Source organism: Danio rerio, chromosome 24 (genome assembly GCF_049306965.1).
Source record: "Danio rerio strain Tuebingen ecotype United States chromosome 24, GRCz12tu, whole genome shotgun sequence".
Taxonomy (NCBI): Eukaryota; Metazoa; Chordata; class Actinopteri; order Cypriniformes; family Danionidae; genus Danio; species Danio rerio.
This window is the reverse complement of record NC_133199.1, coordinates 11,600,146-11,623,516: the sequence shown is the minus strand read 5'-3', so window position 1 is coordinate 11,623,516 and position 23,371 is coordinate 11,600,146. Positions and strand designations below refer to the sequence as shown.

General features: G+C 36.7%; 1 protein-coding gene across 4 annotated transcripts in view; it reads left to right on the top strand.

The window, feature by feature from the left end:
- The window catches only part of myripb (myosin VIIA and Rab interacting protein b), a 214,481-nt gene that overhangs the window by 61,105 nt on the left and 130,005 nt on the right, over nucleotides 1-23,371 (top strand). For 2 of the 4 annotated variants that reach the window (XM_021470291.3, NM_001353925.1), the window contains exon 3: nucleotides 20,840-21,061. In XM_021470291.3, the coding sequence (XP_021325966.1) occupies nucleotides 20,840-21,061 (222 nt within the window). Of the gene's footprint in view, nucleotides 1-20,839; nucleotides 21,062-23,371 lie in introns of those variants that run through there. The other 2 variants (XM_073940504.1, XM_073940503.1) reach the window with 1 other exon arrangement.

Below are 23,371 nucleotides of genomic sequence, written 5' to 3'. Positions count from 1 at the left end.
ATATTTTATTTCCTGTCTAGCCTTTTAAACACAAGTTTTAAAAGTGACATTGATGTACCAGCTCTTTCTGGGAAACTTCAACTTAAAGTGTAGCTCACTTATTTTAGGAATATCCTGTTGTTAAATCTTTTTTGGATTAAAGTGCTTTTTTGAAAATGCTTTCCTTATCCAAAATAATCTATTGTTCAAGACATAAATACACCTTGTTTTAGGTTTTACATTATTATATATTGAAAAGTTTTATGGTAACACTTTACAATAAGGTTAGTTAATGCATTTACTAACATGAACTAATCATGAACAACACATGTACAGCATTTATAAATCATAATTGAACATTTACTAATGCATTATTAGCATCCAAGTCCACGCTTGTTAACATTAGTTAATGCACCATGAGTTAACATGAACTAACAATGAACTACTGTATTTTCATTAACTAACATTAACTAACATGAACAAATACAGCAGTAAATGTATTGTTCATTGTTTGTTCATGTTAGTACATGCATTAATTAACATCAACTAATGAACCTTATTGTAAAGTGTGATCCGTTTTATATCTATAAATGTAACTCCATTTTAGCATACTCAAACAAGAAGTATTAGCCTAAAGAGTGATGTTTAAATTTAAAATTTGTGCTTATGGCTTTGTATTTAATAGGCCTATTTATTTTTATGTTAATATTACCTTTTCAATTCCCCTTATATCTCTCATGCGTTTGTTATAAATTTAAGTCATAAATCCCTTATTGTTTAAAAATGAACTATAGTTTGTAGAGAGTGTATTCTGTTTTATTTAAATTGTAAATCTTTTGTTATTATAAATAAAAAAATTTAAAAAATGATGACGATGCCATGTGATTGGTCATCTTAACTAATGCAACTTTGAGCCCTGAAGTGTCCGGCTGCCTGGCTTGATGGCTCCATTTTCACCTCTGCCCCAAACGCACCTTATGTGCTGAGATTCACAAATCAGCTCCATGTCACCAGGAAAAGTGTCATGCCCCTAGAAGCACGCACTTTTGCACTGTGTAAACACTATGCGACGGCATGAAGGCTGCACTGAAGCGTACGCATGTGCTTGACACAGAAGTCGATCAGCCTTTAGCCGTATCAGTTTGTGCCTGAATTAGACATAAAATGACACATAGGACACCGCAGAACCTTACACCTGGTCTCTAAAATAAAATCTGACAAGTGTCTTTCACATATATTTGGAATAAGCATGTGTAAGTAATATGAAACATTCACTTTTGCAATTTTGTTATTTAGGATGTAGAATGCACAGAAAGCGGCCGCACAGAGAAACACTGCATACCCTGCTGAGAATTGTGGGTGTTTACAGTGGTTCGACAAATAAATATGAATTTGCAGCTAAGTTGTTAACTATTAACTAGTTGTTTCATTTTACAACAGATCGTTAATGCTAGAAATAAATAAAAACACTTACAGGTTGTGACTCACAATCTACAGCTTCTTCTATTCTGGTTGGAGGAGTTTTTAGCCGAATCCAGCACTGAATTGGGAGAGATTCTGGAAGCTGTCTGTTGTCAAATGCTATATATATATATATATATATATATATATATATATATATATATATATATATATATATATATATATATATATATATATATATATATATATATATGTGTGTGTGTGTGTGTGTGTGTGTGTGTGTGTGTGTGTATATATATATATACACATATATATATATAAATTGTATATATATATATACAATTCTCTGTAACATAATTAAACTTAAATTGTAAGCACCTCTCTCTTTGTGTCGTGTCCTTTGGAACTCCAGATACAGAAACAGAACAAGCTCTGTGGAAATACAGTGCCTCTTGCCACACTCCTTTGCTGCACCGAGTTAATGCGCATAACCTGAACCGCTTGTGATTTCACTAGCACGGATGTATTTTTTTGTAGTCTCCAAACTTTGTTCACTATAGGCTTCTAACTTTATAACTCTGTAAAAGCCAATGTCTCCCTTTGCATTGAACTTTAAGCATATTACATTCACAGATGTTGTTTATGTTTACACATCTACATTACAGATTAACTAAAGTGTAAAATATGATATCGTAGTAGACCACCCCTTTAAAATACATTTTTGATTGTATTAATAAGACAAGCAGTTTTTGAACACTGTAAATGGTCTATTTTTATTTGTATGTAATCATGATTAGGACAAAACAATATAGTTTTGTATAACAGACAATGCAAGCTTTCTTCTTCTATGTCTTCTGTCAACATGACTGGCAAGAGTGTCCGAAACAACAACGGGTGTTTTCCCAAATATTTGCCTCACTGACATGAAAGACATACCTGCATAAAGACTGACATACACAGAATATACATAGAATTATATATATTTAAAAATCTGTTGCACCCGTAGGAGAAATGGTTGCAAAATGTGATTGTTTGGTCTAGAGCCCTGTGTAGTATTATTTTCATTCATTCATTCATTTTAATACTGATGTTGAGATACTGACTACTGCCTGTGATCTCATGTTTGTTTTGCTGTTGTTTAAAGATACAATTAAAAAAGCCATGAGCAATCAGTTCTTGTCTACATGATGCCAATGATTTCTTTGAGTTTAGTGTCAAGAGTGTTTGAGCTACTTATCCTGATGTTCTGTTTTCATTCTGATGTGGTTGTTATGAAAGACTAGAAGGTTCCCTTATACCAACAAATACGGCTTGTATAGCATTTAATGGCTGAAAGGCTAGCCTTATCTCATGTGTGTACTACCATATAGGTTATGCAGACAGGGTAAACATCCTGGCATTTAATCTATAAATAATGAATTGATAAATTAATTATTTATGGCATTCCAAAGGACAGCCGAATGAGATCACTTGAAGGCCACCTTTTTATACACACACTCATACAAACAGACCTGTAAGTAAGGTCTTGTCAGATTGTAAAGGATATTGGTAACATATTCACAGTTCTGCTGCTGTATTTTGTGATGTTTGAATCCATATATTTACAACAACTGAGTAGATTAGTTTGGGCCTATCTGAATGAAAGAGATTATTCTTTGCAGCATATACGTCATATTATCCTTTGCAGCATGGACGTTTTCAATATTAAGGCGGGCCACTACAAAATGATGGTTTTATATGTGTAATGGTTCTGAACTATAAATATCAATAAAGGAATTTGAAATGAGACCATAGTTTTTGTATGCTACCTCCTCCAAAATTCTTGGTATTATTATGTATTGTACCTGTATAAAAAAATATCCTAGATTAAAGGTGAAGTATACTATTATAAACATTTAGTTATTTTACATTTTTTTCCAACAGTTGGAGTGCCAGAAGAAAAACAACCATTAAATAACAGAAATTTACCGGATTTCAATTTAAGGACAGTTCTGTAATTTAATTACCATTATTTTACGATAGATTTTTGAGATTTAATAGTTGTTATTTTACAATGACTGTAAAGTGAGTGAGTGATTGCTAAAATGCTACACCCCCTCCCCCACAATCCCCCCTGCCATACAAAACCACACCTCCTGAAATCATCAATGCGCACAGTAAAGATGACAGTAGACAACCCACTAGGTCATGTCATTCGCCAGTTAGAAAACTTTATAGTACTTTATAATACTATAATTTTGAATGAAAAACTGTGTTATATCTAGCACATTTTCTGTTGAGTAGCAAGCAAAACGTCTTTGTCCTAAAGCAACTACTGTATGCTTAGTGGTTGGTCAGCAGTGTGCAGGAATTACACTTATTACCTAGCCATACTTTCATGCAATTTCAGAACAAATATTCAGAGTAGTATGTTAAACAATATAGGGACCATTTCACAGGTTGTCATTGTTCAAAAATGAACCAATGTGAATATAAAATCAACTTCACCTCAGTAAAGCAGGCTAGGCGGAATAGCGCTATTTACTGATGTTTTGTTGTTAAACTAAATAAAGATCTACATTATCAATGCTGTAAAAGGTACCTCATGAAATTGAAAATAGTCATATCAGTCTTTTGCTGGAAGACTTTAGTGGCTTAACAATACTTCTGTGCATATAACCCATTCATAACAACAAAATCTACATAAGCTTTTCATGACTAAATAGTTTTAAAACATAACACTACCTGTCTAAAAGATATACTTCAGCCATGGTGTCATCCTTTCTCCTGCATGCAAAATTAACTTCAATATTGATTCAAGATTTTAAAAAGTTCTAATTCAGCATTTGTTTTTACTACTTTCACTCTCTCTGCTGTGTGCACTTGAACGTGGTGTATGTGCACAGACAAATGGCGTGAACGTGGTGGGCAGATGTACAAATCTACATTTGTTGGCAGACAGTTTGGGCTTTTATTGGGGAAGTTAAATTGGACAAACATTTTTTTTTTTTTTTATGCCTTTCCCAGAATATAAAGAAACTTTCAGCTCAGTGGGTCAGGAGGGTTAGGCTCAGCAGACACTAACAGTTCTGACAAATCCAGTGGGTCAGGAGGCTCAGGTGCAAGAGGCACTGGGGGTTCCGACAACCACAGAGGATCAGGAGACTCGGGGTGAGGAAACACTGCTGGTTCACACATCTCTGGCAGCACTAAAGGGTCACACAGCTCTGGCGGCACTGGGAAGTCACATGGCTCTGACGTCGCTGGGAAGTCACATGGCTCATGGCACATGGCAGCAGTTCGTAGAACCCAGGTGGCAGCTCTGGTAGCCATTTGTGGCACTCAGGCAGCGGCTCTGGCCATTCTGGGAGTTTGGAAGGGTCTGGCACCTGCCATTCATAGAGTTCAGGAAGATCTGGCTATCAATGTTAGCAGCTGAGCCTTCTGTAATGACTGGACCCTGGCAATAGACGTGTGGATCCATATGCAGTTTATTAGAAAGAAGTCATGCAGGCAAGAGTCAAAATACAGGAACAAACAGGAGCATACAGGCAATCCAAAAATCAAGATCAAAAACAGGCAAAGGGTCAGACTAGACAAGAAAACTGCTTCATGATGTTAGCAGATAAAAAAGACTCAGAAAAGTGTCTGTGAAAGTGTTTGTTATATATAGTCCATGCAATCATTAATCATGAGTTTCAGCTGTGAATGTGAATGTCCTAATTATTGTCAGTTGTGACAGGAGAAATAAGTGCAAAGAGTTCTGGGAGTTGCAGTTCGGTAAGAATACTGTAAGTAATCACCAGTGGAGAAAACATAGCTGGTGATCACAACAGAGCCCTTGCTCTAAGATCGGCTTTCAGACACTCTCAATACAGTCCAGAAGGGAGGTGGTGCAAATCCAGAACAAATGGAGGGATGGAGGGCCAGGAGCATGGAGCTGTGAAGCTCACATAAAACAGGACAAGAACACACAGCCAATGAGAGAACTCATTAATCACGCGTATCGATTAATCACGCGTTCACAATAACAGGACAAGACTGAAGCACGCGGCCACAATGTAAACACTGAGCTACGTGCTTGGACAACACAAATAGATGCAAGACACGAGCACACAATAGATGAACCACCTTAAGGCTAGTTCACACTACAGGATTTTAAACATCAGCAGATTATCTTTTAATCTCTGAGGTGTTCACACTACGCAACACTCTGTGAATGATCCACAAAAGGGGTCACACACTACATGATAGGACAATAACTCATTCCCCATCAGCTCATTCAAGCTACCAAACCACAGCCAATGAAATTTTGAGTGAGGAGTCATCAGAAAAAGCTGAACACTATTGGCTGCTTGTGTGCTGATTACATCACTGACAGCGTTACAAGCTTTGGAGAAAGCATTTAAAAACATCGTCAAATCAGCTGATTTATCAGCGGATTGATCACTGCAAGGTTCCAGTGGATAGACACACAGAGAGTTTTTAATTTTTGTAATTGCATAACTCTTTGAAATAAAACTAACATATCTATAACACCCTGAGGTTTTCTAACTATTAATGTATTTCTTTCTAACATTGTTATTTTTTTATTACAAAACAGTAAAGAACTGAGCATTTCTGCCTTAAATTACCATATTGGTTAAAATGACTGCATGCATGTCTGATACTTTTCACTGTGACTTTAAATATGTGTGCATTTTCTTGCCTAGCAATTTCCTGCTAACATAAACAAAATTTTCTGATGGCAAAAGCATCAATTTACTTCAGATATCTTTCAAAACAGCATATTCTGTGCTGTGAAATAGCTTCTGTTTGAAAGTGAAAATAAAAGCCAAGACCTTTAAGTGTTTTAGTATCTTAACTACATATTTATAGGCTGTATTACCAAAAAAGATTATATTTTTAGGGTAATGGTGTCATTAAATATGATGCCAGACATTCAAAGCTTAATTTTAATATCTCAATAATAGCTTTGAATGTAAATATGTTGTGACAATAAGGCATTTTATATAAGAACGGTCAGAATGAGCAGTATGGTAATTCTAATAGTTACAGAATTCTAGTTCCACTGTTAATATATCCTACTCTCATGTCTTTGTTAATGCAGAATGAAGCGAGTGCACCGATGCCCATTCTGACCAATCACAGATGTTTCTGCTGAGCTCCTGAACACACAGGCATTCAGCTTATGCTGATATGCTCTCTCATTGGCTGCAGCTCGTCACTACATCTGACCACACGTGGGGTTGAGTCGGCCGACGGCTCTGGAATATTTAGCATGCTAAATGTTGGATTTCTGTCTGCGAGGTGTCGGCGACGCGTCAGCGAGCCTCGTTGATGTGTTGTTCAGTAGTTCACACATAAAGAGCGGCGAGCGCCGAGCACCCGCAGATTTCTTCCCGATCACAGCCCGATCTGTCGGCGAGCTCGTTAACTTCCAAATCGGGCTCAAATCAGGCTTAAAATCCTCTAGTGTGAACTAGGCATTACCGTGCACTCACACATATGCAACGCGCAAGTCTCATCTCAATGACAACCAAAACCGAAACCAACTAGACGAAGACACTGAGAATGAAACAGCATGATGCCAACAGAACAAAACACAAACATGAGTACAAGAGTGTGCGTCCAAGGCACGCAGAGCCTGGGCGGCCGCATCAAGCCGGAGCGTGCACGCTCTGCACACACCCCCGATGGCATGCGCTCACACAGAGACACACTCAATGACAGAAACAGGACAAGACCGAGCTAGTGTCCGGACTCTGCCACCAAAACAAGATTTTACAAGACCAGAGCGTGGCAGGACCCTGACACATACGTACATTTTTCTGGATTATTAAACTTAATATTAAAAAATAATGTTTTGAAATGTAAACTGATCATTTCTACTGATATATTACACCACAATATAGAAATTGCTGACTTAAAACCATTTTTGTTTTTAGAAATACTAGTGGCATAAGATCTTTGCACAGCGAAGTTATACTGTGTATCACTGTTTCAGAGTGAACGTAGAGTACACTGCATTATTATTAGGAGTTTCTGTTGTTATCCAGATGTCACCATGGTAAACTAGAGCTGATGGCTCCCTGGCCCTTTGGGAAGAAGGAGGTGGAGAAATGACAAACTCTTAAATATTTTTCTTAAATGTCTCCTCGTGGTGATTACCACCAAATTGAAAGCAAAACAAACATCAAGTTTCCAGGCCTGGTACTCTTTCCTCTTCCACTGCTGTCTTTCCTCCTTTTAACTGTCAAGCTACTCCATTAGACTTGAGACAGGCAACGCACACGCATGACAGTCATTAACACTAATGCCACTGGCATCGTTTCGCTCTCACAGCTCTCTGCCCTGCCCCACTCACTACAGATGCATGTACAAAAAACGCAATACACTCCACTGTGGTAAATGTCCTATAAAACACGGTATTGCACACATATCATGTACACAAATTGTTTGTTCAAAAGTATTATCTTATATGAAATTTAGAGACGAGAAAGAAAAGGAAGAGGATGTGTTTGTTTTGGATTAATGATTAATAGCCTATACTTTTCTGTTCATGTACAGTTTCATGAGACATGTCACATGGCCCCTCTAAACTACTGATGTGTGTCCAGCCATAATTGCTTTCTCTGTTAATGAAAGCAGAGTTGGATGGTGATCAAGTTTATTGGCTAGATATCAATGTGCGTGTGTGTTGTAGGTTTGGAGGCTGGACCAATGTCTGCAAGGACAGCAGCTGTAAATTTTGTAGCTCCTAGCTTCGATATACAGCCCCTTGTGTATGTGTGCAGATGTGTGTTTGCATGCTGTAAAGACCAACAGTAAAGACCTGAGAAAGGTCTTTTTATGTTTGAGCAATGAGCAAGAAGTGTTCTGTTGTGTTGTATATGTCCAGGCTGTTTCAGCAGGGCCATCTAGGCATTCATTTGTTTTCTTTTCGTCTCAGTCCCTTTGTTAATCTGGCATCACCACAGCGGAATGAACCACCAAGTTATCCAGCGCATATGTTTTATGCAGCGGATGTCCTTCCAGCTGCAACCCATCACTGGGAATCATTCATATACACTTATTCACACACACAGTTCACTACGGACAATTTAGCCTACCCAATTCACCTATAGCGCATGTCTTTGAACTTGTGGGAGAAGCCAGAGCACCCAGAGAAACCCATGCGAATACGAGAACATGCAAACTCCACACAGAAATGCCAACTGACTCAGCCATCTAAGTACACCCTGCATAATTCAATACTTTCATAAATTGTAATTGAAAAAATAGAAGCTTTTTTATTAGTATAAATGAGCTGTACTGCCTGCAGATTCTCTGCACAACCCTGATCCCAGAAGAGCTGTGAAGACCAGAATTATGAGTGTTGTGACTTATCGTTTCAGAAGGGAAGCGTACAGAGCTAAATTTATGGACATGGTATATATCATAACAACCAAGTAGTCCAGGATGAATCTTGTGAAAGAGTCCAAATTTGCACTTGTGGAAAAATAGTGTAACATATTTTTGTTATAATTTTAATTATAATTTAAAATGTTATTTATTTAATTAAATTATTTAAGTTTTTTCTGACTAGTAAGTGTTCCTTTTATTTTGCCAATTGTATTTTTTTTATTAATACTAGTTAATCCACATTCATTGTGTACAGTAAATAACACAGTTGTTTACAATAGATTTAGCAAATCAGGCTGTGTTATATCCCATGCAGTAAAAGCAAATCAACATCTGTATCTATTTTTAGGAGATTTAATAATAGAAATATTTATTTATTCATTTATTAATTAGGGGCCAAGCACCGTCGGTGCGTAGGCACCTATTGGTTTCGTTAGTGTTCCTATTATTATTATTATTATTATTCCATTTGAATGGCAGCCCATATAGGCATATGCGGGAAAGTTGTATAATTTGGCACAGTGGTAAAGGACAGTGTTAACATTAATCAGACCAAACATGAAGTCTCAAAATCAAACTCTCTAGCGCCACCACTTGTCTAAACGTTCACAAAACTTGTCTAAACGTTGTCAAAACTTGGTATGTGTTATGACAACTAGGGTCTGAGGTTATATGCGGAGTCTCGGCGCACTGCCCCCTAGTGGTACGGAGATACAAAAAATCGTGCTTTTTTGGTTTTACGTCTTAACCTTTCATCCGAAACTCATAAAACTGGTCTCATTACATCCGGCAGAGCATGTCGAGTCGAATGATGTCTGATTTTTACAGGTCATCCATTTTAGGCGTCATCCATTTCAATTTTTTGGCCAAAAATTGCTATATTTTACTAACATATTTACACATCATTACAAAACATGGAATGCATCTTCAACCCCATGCCCTGAAAGTACTCAAAAACTTCTGGACCAGTGCCACCTTTTGGCCAGAAGAGCTTGGCCCCTTAATTGCTGCTTGCAGCTATATTTTATATTATTATTTGTTTTAGTTGTTCAGTTTCTCTTTCAGATCACGTTTACCTTTGAATATTGCATTTTATTTTATTTTATTTATGTATTTGGAACTGCAAGCTGATTTTAGATAGGCAAGATACCCTTACATAAAGTATCTTTTTCCCCCAAATGTCTTTGGGGACAGCAATTTGTACAACCCAGGCTTACTCTGAAAACTTATGCCTATGTATATATTTCTGGAGAGTGCCAAATACATCCAAGAGGTACGTTTTTTTACAGTCTTTGTTTTTGTGAATCCACCAGTGGCTGCATTTTTATATCTCAAAGTGCCATTCATCCCTGCTCTTGTGGAAATCCACCAGAGGCTGCTGTTGACTGACTGACTGACTGACTGACTGACTGACTGACTGACTGACTGACTGACTGACTGACTGACTGACTAACTGACTGACACACTTACTGACTGACTCACTGAGTGATCTACTGACCCACCCTCCTCCTTGAACCCAATCAATAGTGTTTTTAAAATCACAGATTGACCTGCCCGCCTACTTCCCTCAACCCAACCAACAGTGTTTTCAAAAGCATTGGTTTTGTTCTAGCATATTATCATCAACATATCCATAAATAATCCTTGATTTAGATTAGGTCACAAAACTGCTGTTATGTTTATAAAGCATTTATTAACATCCTGAATAACTACTATATGCTTCACAAATATTCTCTCCAAAATTACCTTTCCCTTTTATACGCTGAGCAATGCATTGTCAAACTTCATTGGCTTCACCCTAAGCAAAGCATTGTCAAATTGTATTGACTTATAGTTTGCCAATCAGGTCATATTATAGTTACATGCTTAAACACAAAATCATTAAAAAATGGTATGTGGTGGAAACGGCACTCATTTGTGTAAGAGGCAGGATTTTTACTGTCATGGGAAACTGACATAGTTTTGACATAGCGTTTTCCAGGCCTAGAAAAGTTTGAAAAAACCATTAAACCCACAAAGTTTTGCAAAAGTCAAGGAAATCTGTGTACTTGAATATGTCTGAAATGATAATATCAGTTAAATTTCAAATATGATAGTGAGGGCTGTCTCTTCATTTGAGGTTTTCTTTGTGGGGTAAACAACAATAGGCTTATTGGGAAAATGTGTCAAGGGCTGCATTCTTGAGAACCGAGAAATATAGGCTACACTGTAAAAAAAAAAATCGTAAAAAAAAGGTCAAATGACTGGCAGCTACGGCTGCCAAACAAAAACCGTAAAATTACGGTAAAATTTCTTTGTTTAAATAAAGTGCAAAAAATAATAAATCCACAGATATTTTCATTAAAATGTTTACAGAAAAACACTGTTATTTTACAGACTTTTCCTAGATTATTATAATCAAATCCATTTAATAATGTAACACAATAAGAGTTTTACAGAGAAACACTGTTATTTTACAGACTTTTCCTAGATTATTATGATCGAACACCATCAATAAAGTGACTGCACTAAAAGTTCAAGAGAAAACAATGTTATTTGAATTTTTTTTTACAATTAAACGCCTTTAATAAAATGCCAAGACATGCTCTTGGTCGTAATGTAACAGTTTTATTTTTGATCAAAAACGTTTGGAAAAAACATCAAACGAGATACAACTGATTAAAATTCTCACAACTATAACATTACATTTTATTGAATAGTATTACTTTAAAACATGTAGAGGTTTAAGTTGTATGAAATGATACAGTTCCAAATCTTAAATGAAATGGAACTGTAACGTGAAGGGGACCCTGACAAAGAAGTGAAGATTTAAATGCAGGTTTATTACACAGAGATGGTCAGGTAAGCAAAAGTCAACACAGGGGCGATCTGCAAACAGATGTATGCAGTGAATCCAGAGTCATGGTCAATTCACAAGCAAATGATCAGTCCTGGCAGCAAACAACGTAAACAATTAACAAACAAAGCAAGGCTAAAGAAGAGAAACTAGTCATATTGTTCACAGTAGCAGTATAACAAGACTAAGCAATTGCGTCTGTGCTGCTTTTAAAGTATATGTAATCAGTTCATAACAGTCCTCCGACTTTGTGTGTGCAATCAGCGGAATCTGGAACAGGTGTATGTGAGCGCTCTTAGTGTGTAACTTTATTAAATGGACTTGATAGTAATAATCTAGAAAAAAGTCTGTAAAATAGCAGTGTTTTTCTGTAAACATTTTAATGGAAATATTTGTACTTTTATTATTTTTTGCACTTTATTTCAACAAAGAAATTTTACCTTAATTTTATGTTTTTTGTTTGGCAGCCGTAGCTGCCAGTCATTTGACTTTTTTTTATGATTTTTAATTTTTTTTTACAGAGCAAGTAATTACAATTTATTACTTTAATTTTGCGTAATTTTAAATGTACTTTTGAATATAATTTAAAATAACAGAAAAAATACTGTATAAATAATATTGTAATTTCCCTGTATAAAAAACATAAATGTCGGTAATTTGTCTTTAATAATAAAGTGAAAATGAAATGAAAAGTCAAACGGTTAATTTAGAGAGATTTGTTGTCATTTTACAAAGTTTTGAATATAATGTAAAATGACAAAAAATTACTGTAAAAAATTTAGAGATTTTTTCTGTAAAATTAGTTTTTTTTTTTTACAGTGTACATCTTCTTGCAGTTTTTGTTTTCACAAATCCAATAGAGGCCACCATGTACATTTTTCTCAAATACTTTACTGGGGCATGTTTTCTCATACGTGCCATTTCTCGTAATCCACCAGAGGATCCTGTGCACATTTTCTGATGATCTCAACTTCTTTCTTACACACATCCGTGATTGTTGTCATGCATAATATATCAGCTTGATATCGATTTATCCACCCACCCCTTTTCCTAAAACCAAACAATATTGTTTTCAAAAGCAAACTAGAATAGAAAAGCCATTATGGCTGCATGAAAAGCATCCTTCGACAGACCCCTAGTCTGCTACACATCCCAAGTCCAACATCATTTTTGGTGAGAGCTACAGATCAATCCAAATGAAGGTCAGATGCCAGCAGTACTGCCCCATTGTGTTTGTTTTACACACAAAATGCAGCCTTATGTACCCATAAGCACATACTCTATTTCTCAGTTCTCAAAAATGTAGACCTGGGCACATATTCCCAACTCGCATTTCAGCTGTGCCTCTCCCTCACTCTCCTTCATAATTTAAGCAACATTTTGAGTGTCATGTCCAGAAACAATCTCTAACTACAAAGGTAGGATTTTATAGGCTTATTTGTACAAGTGGTCCCTCGTTAATGGCGGGAGCTACGTTCTAAAAATAACTTGCATTAAGTGAAATCCGCAAAAGTAGTCCACTTTATATTTTACAATCATTATAGCTGTTTTAAGGCTGCAAAACCCCTCATTACACACTTTATAAGTTTTTCTAAGACAGGCATTAACATTTTCACACTTTTTTCTCTCGTTTGAACCCTTTCAAAGTTCAAACTTTCATGGAAAAATAAGTCCAGTATTATAGAATGAAACCAAAGATCAAAACCTGTCAGGTGCAAACATTCATCACTGTCAGCAAAAAGTTCATAAAGCTGTTTAGCATTTGTGTGGATAATGTTGCCATAGGCCTGTCTGAAGTACCATGTACACCAGGATGCTTTTTGTTTGTGCTTTTTTTTTTTTTGTGATTAAACAAAGGACTCCAATGTAACCATGCATGCAAAACACCAGGCATAAAAGTGTCATTAAAAAAAAAATTTAAATGTCAAAAAAATTATCCACCAATAGGATTGTCACTTTTGTTCAAGTGCATAGAGCTGCTGACATTACTGTTAACACAACAGTATGTAGGATTTTTCCAATATCATCATATTGGAAAATCTCATTCTCAAATCAACGTAAATGAATGACTTCCTGGCCTGTATTTTTTTCAAGAACGTCAAAACGACTCTTGCACCGAGCTGAAACTAGCAAACAACAATTTGGTCGCGCCTTGCCCCACATTGGGCCGGGTGTATGATAGAGCCCTAGGTGTTTCATTTAAGGCCCTGTCTACACTAATGCGTTTTCATTTTAAAACGCAAAAGTTTTGCTGTGGTTACGCCATCTGTCCATACTACGCCGGAGTTTTCGAGCGCCGAAAACGGAGCTATTCGAAAATGCTGGAGAGGCCGTTTCATTCTGAAACGCTGCTGCTTCGTCTTAGTGTAGATGGGGAAAACGGAGACATCTGAAAACGGAGGCGGGGCTGCAGACATTTGCCTATCTGATTGGGGCTTTACCTTAATATTAAGTAGCCTACACACAGTTCAGTCTCGCATCCTCTCCCTAAGTTCAGACCTCGCAAGTTTGATATGAAAAACAGACCTTCGAGGACATGTCCGGTAAATCTTCAAGGGGAACAGTGTACTTTATAACCTTATTCACATCATCCTGGCTACGTTGTTGCATCTTCACTGTATCCATGTTTATAATAAAATAGAGCCTACATAACATCACTGCCTCCTTTTATTTTCATTGAAAATACGAAACGTATCCTCTGCTTTGCTGAATGTCAGTTTTAATAATCAATAATATCCATTATGAAAGTATAACGCACAATAAGTTTATATATTATAGGAAATATAGGCAAGCGATCAGTCAATATACAGAATGCACGTGGTTCCATTACTTATTAACTTATCTTGGCGCTGAGCCAAAACACGTTACCTGTGAACAAGTAATTGATTCAAAAGACCAAAGTCGGGGAATATGTCGTTAGATATAGACAACAAGATTAATTAAATATAACGTTTAGCAATTATAGTGAGATTAGATCCAGCGGGAGATGCTTGATTAGCAGTCCGACCAGCACAGCTCTCATCTGGGTAGAAATGCTGCAGCGCTTGCCCAAGTGTGTGTGTGTGGTCACGTAATGTGCGTTTTCAGCGTTTTGGTGTGGACGGAGAGCAGTTCAGAAACTCTAGGTAAAACACTTATGTGGACGTAGATCGTTTTTATTCTGAAACGCCGATTTTAAACTAAAACGCACTAGTGTAAACGGGGCGTAAGTGTGTATACACTTCCTGTGCAATGAGATTAGAGGAGCTAATCTGACAAAATAATCTATGATAATGGTCCAAAATGAATACACTCAAATTTATGTTAAAGAGAAAATATAATTTTTTTTAAAGAGTAAAATTCAAGAAAAACAAAAAATATATGACCTATACTTACTGCTAAATTAATAAAAACATTAATTTGCAAAATAGGATGTGCTTAATTATGCCGAGCCTTTTTGATGTACACTAATTGAATCTGTGGAAAAAATACATTAAAAAATAGTTTGAAAGCAAGAACAAATTAGTTTACAGTCACAAACACCCATGAACATAACACATATTTATTATCAAAACAACTTAAGAGACAATTTTATCTTTTAAACAAAATGTTAACATATTTAAAATTCCTTTAACATCCATTATTTTAGATGGATCTTAACAACTTGATTGTATTTATTCTGTTATTTGATGAAAAAAAAGGGATGTGGTACCATGATTGTGTGCTTTTGATGCTGTGACCCCTGCTCACAATCACTACTGCGCAGACTCTGACTAAAAGCTGGCAGCAGCCATGTCTAGGCATTTTTCATTCACTTTTAAAGTGGAAGGAATTGGATATGTGTCATCTATCTTTTTCACAGTCTATGGGCTTTATTTACCTCCAGTGGCACCAAACAGAATTGCACTTGTTTTTTTGTTTTTTGTTTTTTTCTTCCAGACAGGCTGTCCTCAAACCACACAATTCACATTATTATATCCTCAGATCACCCCATTGGCTGAGACAGAAGTTTACATGGCAGGCTACTTTTACTAACTACTTGTACCAATTGGGGTTGCATTTCAGTATTGATAATAGAGATCACTGATTCTAATGGTTTATTAAAAATAATGTCTGAAAAACAGTGAGCTGTTATATTTATATAGTGTGCACATTGCAATCATGAATTCAAATGTATCCATGGGTTTTCTAAATCCTCTAAATTTCATCTAATCTACACTGATTTACAGTGTCTTATAAATAACCTTTTCACAATTAACTATAATTAACTAAACCCCACTGTATGTAATATTGTTTCTAACCTCTTCTCTGAAACGCATGGCTATACATGGAAGAATTTAATGGAACCAAATATGTTTTTCTTAATTTCTTTATGTTGGAAAATATGAACTTTTCCCATTGGCCTGGTTGACCTTTGAACTATATACAGTAGGTAGCATTTTAATCATAATGACATCATGCTTTCCCTAAACAAAAGCTGTTCCAAAATGTATACTACATTAATATGCAAACTTTCACCTAAATCACTCACACATTCACTTTCCATTGGCATAGACGCTGATTTATCAGCAGAATGAACTACCAATTACTTTGGCATATGTTTTACCTGCAAAATACTGATGGCCACTCATACACTACGACCAGTTTAGTTTATACAATTTACCTATACCACATGTCTGTGCAGGAGAATGTAGCAAATTCACACAAACATAGGGAGAACATGCAAACTCCACACAGATAGTCTTCTTTCTGGGACTTAAACCAGTGACCTTCTTGGTTCATCTATGTTTATTACTTTTCTAGCTATGTTTTTGTATTCTTCTGAAACTCTTTGTGGAACTCAAGAGTAGTGTGTTGCTCATTACCACTCATGGCATCCAGTTGGGTATAAAGGGAGGTTAGAGCCAGCTCTAAATGGGAAGTGGGCTATATAAACCTCTTGGGACTTTCTTCAGTTAAACAAAGAGAAAACTGAAATGATTGTGTTTGGAAACAAAGATGAGGTTCTCAAGGTAAATGCGTACCTTGGCACTAAAGGTCAAACGACAAAAAATAAGGTCAAGAATCTTGGTGTGACTCTGGAGTCAGATCTGAGTTTCAATAGTCATGTCAAAGCAGTCAGTAAATCAGCATACTATCATCTCAGTGATTTTGTTTCTAGTGAAGATTTAGAAAAACTGATCAGATGTGCTCCCACATACGGCACATTCAAATCAAGACTGAAAACACATCTGTTTAGCTGTGCCTTTACTGAATGAGCACTGTGCTGCGTCCGACAGATTGCACTATCATGTTTTTCTCTTCTTCTTCATTCTTTTATATCACATTTTACCTGTTTTTATGTTTTGTTTTGTTTTTACGCATTTTTAGAATTTGTTTTTATTTTTATTTTACTTGTTTCTTTTATTCTTGTTTATGTAAAGCACTTTGAATTGCCATTGTGTGTGAAATGTGCTATATAAATAAACTTGCCTTGCCTTGCCTTGCCTTAAATGACATGGAGTTTAACATATCAAGTTTTATGAACGTCTACACCTACCTCAAACCTTCACCTAACCCTTAACTTATTGTAAAACAGTAATTATTGTTTTACAAAATCACATCTGTATCCCTTCTAGCCATAATCCAACCTACTGGCCGTATAGGTCCCTCCTATATTGAAGTCTCTGGGCTGCAGTGTTATATACTTGCATGTGACAAGCCTTGCATTGTTTTAACAGCTGTAAAAGCAAACTGCTACTTGGTCCCCCATCAGCTGGCAGAACCAGATGTTATAAAGTGCCACATGCTCCTAGATCAACATCTTTGGTGATCCTGCAATACAGTTTCAATTAGTCAGTTAGAGTTTAGGGATTTTTAGGCTTAAAATCAGTGTTGGTGACTATCAATTGCCTCTGATTGTGGGAATAACAAATAGCTAGGGTTAGGTATAGGGATAGTGATTAGGTTTGTACGTTAATTGTGTTCCAGGATCAACTAAATATGCTAAAAATATTGTTTTTTTTTTTCAACTTAGGCTCATTCTAAAAATATACCCCTTTATTATATACATTTCTGAAGAGTGCAATATACATCCCAGAAGCTATGTTTTTTTTTTTTTTTGCATTTTTTGTTTTTGCAAATGTACACTTTTTCAGATCTCAAATTTCTATCACAATTTTCATTCATGCCTGCTGTTCACACATAAATCTACCAGAGACCACTGTTGACTGACTGATTGGTTTACTGACTGACTGACCAACTGACTGTTCCCCACCCTCCTTCTTACCTAAACCCAACCAATAGTATTTTAAAAAGCAGCGATTGACCCGTACACCCACTTCCCTAAACCCAATCGCAATGTTCATTCATTTATTCATTTTCTTTTCCGCTTAGTCCCTTTTTTTAATCAGGAGTCGCCACAGCGGAATGAACCGGCAACTTATCCTGCACATTTTTACACAGCACATCCCCTTCCATCCGCAACCCATCTCTGGGAAACATCCAAACACACTCATTCACATTTATAAACTAAAAACAATTTAGCCTACCCAATTCACCTGTACCGCATGTCTTTGGACTGTGGGGGAAACCGGAGCACCCAGAGGAAACCCATGCGAACGCAGGGTGAACATGCAAACTCCACACGGAAATGCCAACTGACTCAGCCGAGGCTCGAACCAGTGACCTTCTTGCAGTGAAGCGACAGGTCTACCTACTGCATCACTTCATCACCAAGTGCAGTGTTTTGAAAAGCAATCCAGGAAAAGAAAAGCCCATTTACCACGTTTATAGGCCCCGTTTACACTAATGCGTTTTAGTTTGAAAACGCATAAGTTTTGCTACGGTTACGCCAACCGTCCACACTACGCCGGAGTTCTCGAGCGCCGAAAACGGAGCATTTCGAAAACGCTGGAGAGGCCGTTTTCATTTTGAAACGCTGCTGCTCCGTCTCAGTGTGGATGATGGAAAACGGAGACATCTGAAAACGGAGGCGGGGCTGCAGACGTTCGCCTCTCTGATTGGGGCTTTTCCTGAATATTAAGTAGCCTAACACACAGTTCAGTCCTGAATCTTCTCCGTGTAAGTTCAGACTTCGCAAGTTTGATCAAGGCTGCAGTCTCTTCTTCTCAGTTTGATATGGAAAAGCAGACTATACCGAGGACACGGGTAAATCTTCAAAGGGAACAGTGTACTTTATAACTTCATTCACATCACCCTGGCTTCGTTGTTTCACTTTCTCAACAATAAAATGTAAACATGATTTAAGGAACTGCCTATTTTCATTTTAATATTAGCAACTTAGACAGCAGACATGTTGAGGCGCCGTGCTGTATAAGATGAGCGTCATCTTCACTGTCTGGATATTTATAACAAAACGGAGCCGATAACAACTGCCTCCTTTCAATTTCAGTGAAAATACGAAACATCCCCTCTCTTTTGCTGAGTATCAGTTTTAAGAATCGATAATGGCCATTTTAAAAGTATAACATACAATAAGTTTATACATTATAGGAAATAAAGGCAAGCGATAAGTCAATATACAGAATGTACGTGGTTACATTAATCATTAACTTATCTTTGCGCTCAGCCAAAACACGTTACCTGAGAACAAGTAATAGATTCCAATGCCCAAAGTCAGGGAATATGTCGTTAGATAAAGACAACAAGATGAATGAAATATCCCGTTTAATAAATATAGTGAGATTAGATCCAGCGGGAGATGCTTGATGAGAAGTCTGACTAGCAGAGCTCTCATCTGGGTACATGGGCTGCAGCGCTTGCCCGAGAGCGTCTGTGTGGTCACGTGATGTGCGTTTTCAGCGTTTTGGTGTGGACGGAGAGCAGTTCAGAAACGCTGGGTAAAACGCGAGTGTGGACGCGGATCGTTTTCATTCTAAAACGCCGTTTTAAAACTAAAACGTACTAGTGTAAACGGGGCCATAGATTGTACTTTATTCCTACCCTGTTATTTACTTGTTTATTTTATTTTTTTGGCTTCTGTTTTTGTCTCACCTGCTTTCTGGAACCTTTGTTTACAAAAATCGAACCGCATTGTGGGGTCAATTCCATTTTGCATCTCCAATCTGCTGATGTACGTGTCGAGTTACCAGACAAAATGGTAACTGCGGAAAAGCTCTCCATAAGTAGGTAAGCGGTCAGCTGGTAAGCGAGAAAAGGCCATCCTACCGCCCCATAGCATTAGTTTTAAAGATGAAATGCAGCCATACATAGCTCTGGCTAAATAATTTGCGATCTTCAGAAACGTATTTATGGCTACGATTTCAGAATGGCCTATGTTTCTTACACTCATTCATTCATTTCCTTTTCGGCTTAGTCCCTTTATTAATCCGGGGTCGCCACAGCAGAATGAAGCACCAACTTATCCAGCACATGTTTTTACGCAGCGGATGCCCTTCCAGCTGCAAGCCATCACTAGGAAACACATACACACTCATACGCTACAATAAATTTTAACTTACCCACTTCACCTGTACTGCATGTCTTTGAACCAGAGCACCCGGAAGAAACCCACACAAACATGAATATGCAAACTCCACACAGAAACGCCAACTGACCCAGCCGAGGCTTGAACCAGCAACATTCTTGCTTTGAGGCGAATGTGCTACCCACTGCGCCACCGCATTGCCTATGTTTTTTTTTTTTTTTTTTTTTTTTTTACAAATTTCATATATTTTGTTTACATCTTAATAAAGGTACTGTACCAACAAATAAATATGAGTATACATACAGTACTGTGTAAAAAGTGTATGTGTGCATGTGGGTCATTTTAGACATAAGCCAGCCCTGCCTGAGCGCTAAGTTTTAGAATATTTGATAATTCTGCAATTGTCAAAAACACACATTGTTTTTAAAATGAATCATGTTTACATGCTATTTTTAAAAAACAATGTGCTAAAAATGTGCTCTATGTACAATGAACTCATAACTTAAATCTAAATAAAAAGTAGAAAGTGAAAAGTCAAAGGCTGTATCCTTGCACCCCACACTTCTCCAGAATTATAGTCTTAAATTTTTCATTCCTCACAGCATCTCTAATTATTCTGCATGACTGTGCGCCTTCAACCTCTCCTTCAGATGCACTTGCTCACCTTCTCCCTCTCTCTCTCTCTCCCTCTCTCTCTCTCGCTACATCCCCTTGTTCGCATCCCCCTCCTCTCTCTTTATCCCCTCCCCTTCCCCCTCTCATTCGCTCTCCTCCAATCCCTCCCCTGCAATCCCTCCTGTCTCTCTGTGTAGTGAAATGAAGCAGGAGCTGGAGGAGGAGGGCAGTCGCTGTTTGCTTTTATCTAAGCAGCAGAAGTTCAACGAGCACTGCTGCATCCGTTGCTGCTCTCCCTTCACCTTCCTGCTCAACCCAAAGCGCCAGTGTCTGGACTGCCACTACAACATCTGCAAATCTTGCTGCTCTTACAGCCAGAGCGAGAGGGGCTACATCTGTGCTGCCTGCCAAAAGAGCAGGTAAGTGTCCTCATGCATGCATGAAATCATACATGTGAGAAAGCATATATTGTGAAACGGTTTTTATTTATTGGTAAATGAACATGTTACAAAACGTATGTTATGCAATTACATCTGGATACCAAACACCACACCTGCTGGTACACTGTGGCACACACATCATTCAAGCAGGTTGTAAATGACACATGGAAATATGAAAATAAACCAAACAAACAAACAAAAAAGAGCTGTTTGACTTTGGAATGTTGAAATATTTTTTACCTAAATTATAATTTTGAGATTTTGCTTTCATTAGCAAAGATTTGTATTTTGTGGTGTATATAAGCCCTGCCTTAAACCTTCTTTCCCATCGACTTAAGCACCTTAAGGAGTTCCTCCTCCCAGTCTTGCAATTCCTTCTGAAATTGCTTTAGCAAAACATTTATTTTGAAAAGGGATATGCAAATATTTTTTTTATTTAATTATTGGTTGGCTACCACAATTAATATGTCCCCAAAAATAATACTAATAATTTCTTTACATAATTTTAATTATTAATAAACAATTTATTTTCTCCCTTAAATGTTGATAAAGTAAAATGAATAAAGTGTTTAAATAAATAAGCATTTGTGAGGTAATGTTAAGGTTGTGGAAATACTATATGAGAAGTGTCACACTAAAGGGCATTATGGAAAGATTTAGATTGTTTTCTGGCTTGTGTCTTAATATCACACATGTTTTTGGTGCAAATGTCCTTTGAAATAACCTCTTTTTTGTTTTAAAATATAAAATTGCTGTGCATGAACATTCAGTGAGTGAGATGTATTCATGTAGTTATTTATGTATTGTGTATGTATTTATTTATTAGTTCATTTGTTTGACCTAAATATTTAATTTAAGACAGTGACAAAGTGTCTGAAAAGCCACTAAACCTATTGGTGTATAGAACACAAAAAAAATTGTATACAATAATATAAAAGATGCAAGTTTATTTTTTGTAACATTTATGTGTCTGGGTTTTGTGTTTTTCAGTGGCATTTTTGGCCAGAGCCTTATCTTACCCAGGTATTTGTGGATGTTTAAGCACTGATAATTCATTTCAGCCCTGTTTGATTTTCTAAATGCTGGCTTTATGGCTGTTGAATATGGAACCCAGCCCACTAGGGATTTGGCAGTGTGTGTATGTGGCTGAGTGTGAGTGATTTTCAAAAACAAAGATTGGAAAGATAAGCTAAAGGGTGAAGAATATGGAGAAAAAATAGTGACATTGACGGTGGGAATATCTGCAGCATATGTAGATTAATATCTTGTGTACACACATGTGTTTGTATACATGTTTGTCCTCATTTTCATTAGCATACAACAGCATACTGGTTTAGAACAGAATAAGGGTGAGTAGAAAACAATAATAATTATCAAAAAATTAATTAAATAATGACCATTATTCATTAATTTGAATTGTCTCTGTAAAATTGTACAGGAACGTGGTGTGCAACATAATATGAATCAATCAAAACTTCCCATCATCCTTTGCTGTCTCTTTGACACACTGTCTCTCACTGTATTTTTCCCCTCTCTTCATGTATATCTTTCTCACGTACACTCACTCCATGCCCGAGGCGTGGGTTCTCCACCAGGATTAATTTTCTGTGAGTTCTCTTTCATGTTCCCTCCATGTAATAATCGCTGTATGAAAAATCAGATTCACAGAATTCATATTAGCAGATATCAGCATGCATTTCATGCTATCAGCAAATAATAATTTCCCTTGCCTCTTATGTAGCAATATTTCAAGCGATGTTAGCCCAGCTTTCCACTCTGATTGCACCAACATGGAATAAAATTGCACTTTACTTGAAATGAATGCAGTTATGTGGTGAGATGCCCTATGTAGAGAAATTGAGATTTATTTATTTATTTTTTGCTGTAATGATTAAATTTGCTGTAATTTACGCATGATGAGGAAAGCACTTTAATTGCTTTTGTAAAAAGCCAATAATGACATTTTGATTGGATTTGTGATTAAATGAATGTTCTAGGTTCAAGACAGGTTAATTTACATTGGGAACATTCCACTAACAAGTGTATGTTTACACTTATACAGTTAATGTATATCTATGCAGCAATCCATTACAGAAAAAAATGTTTATTTTAAATAAAATCAGAAGTTTACAAACACTGTATAAAAAGGCACATAACCATTAAAAAAGTCAAATGTTAATGTGACTAAACTTTTTCTCTTTTAGGTGAGTTAGGATTATCAAATATGTTTCTGTTATGCTTTATAGCAGAATAATGAGAAATATTTTTGGAAAAAAATGTTATTCCTTT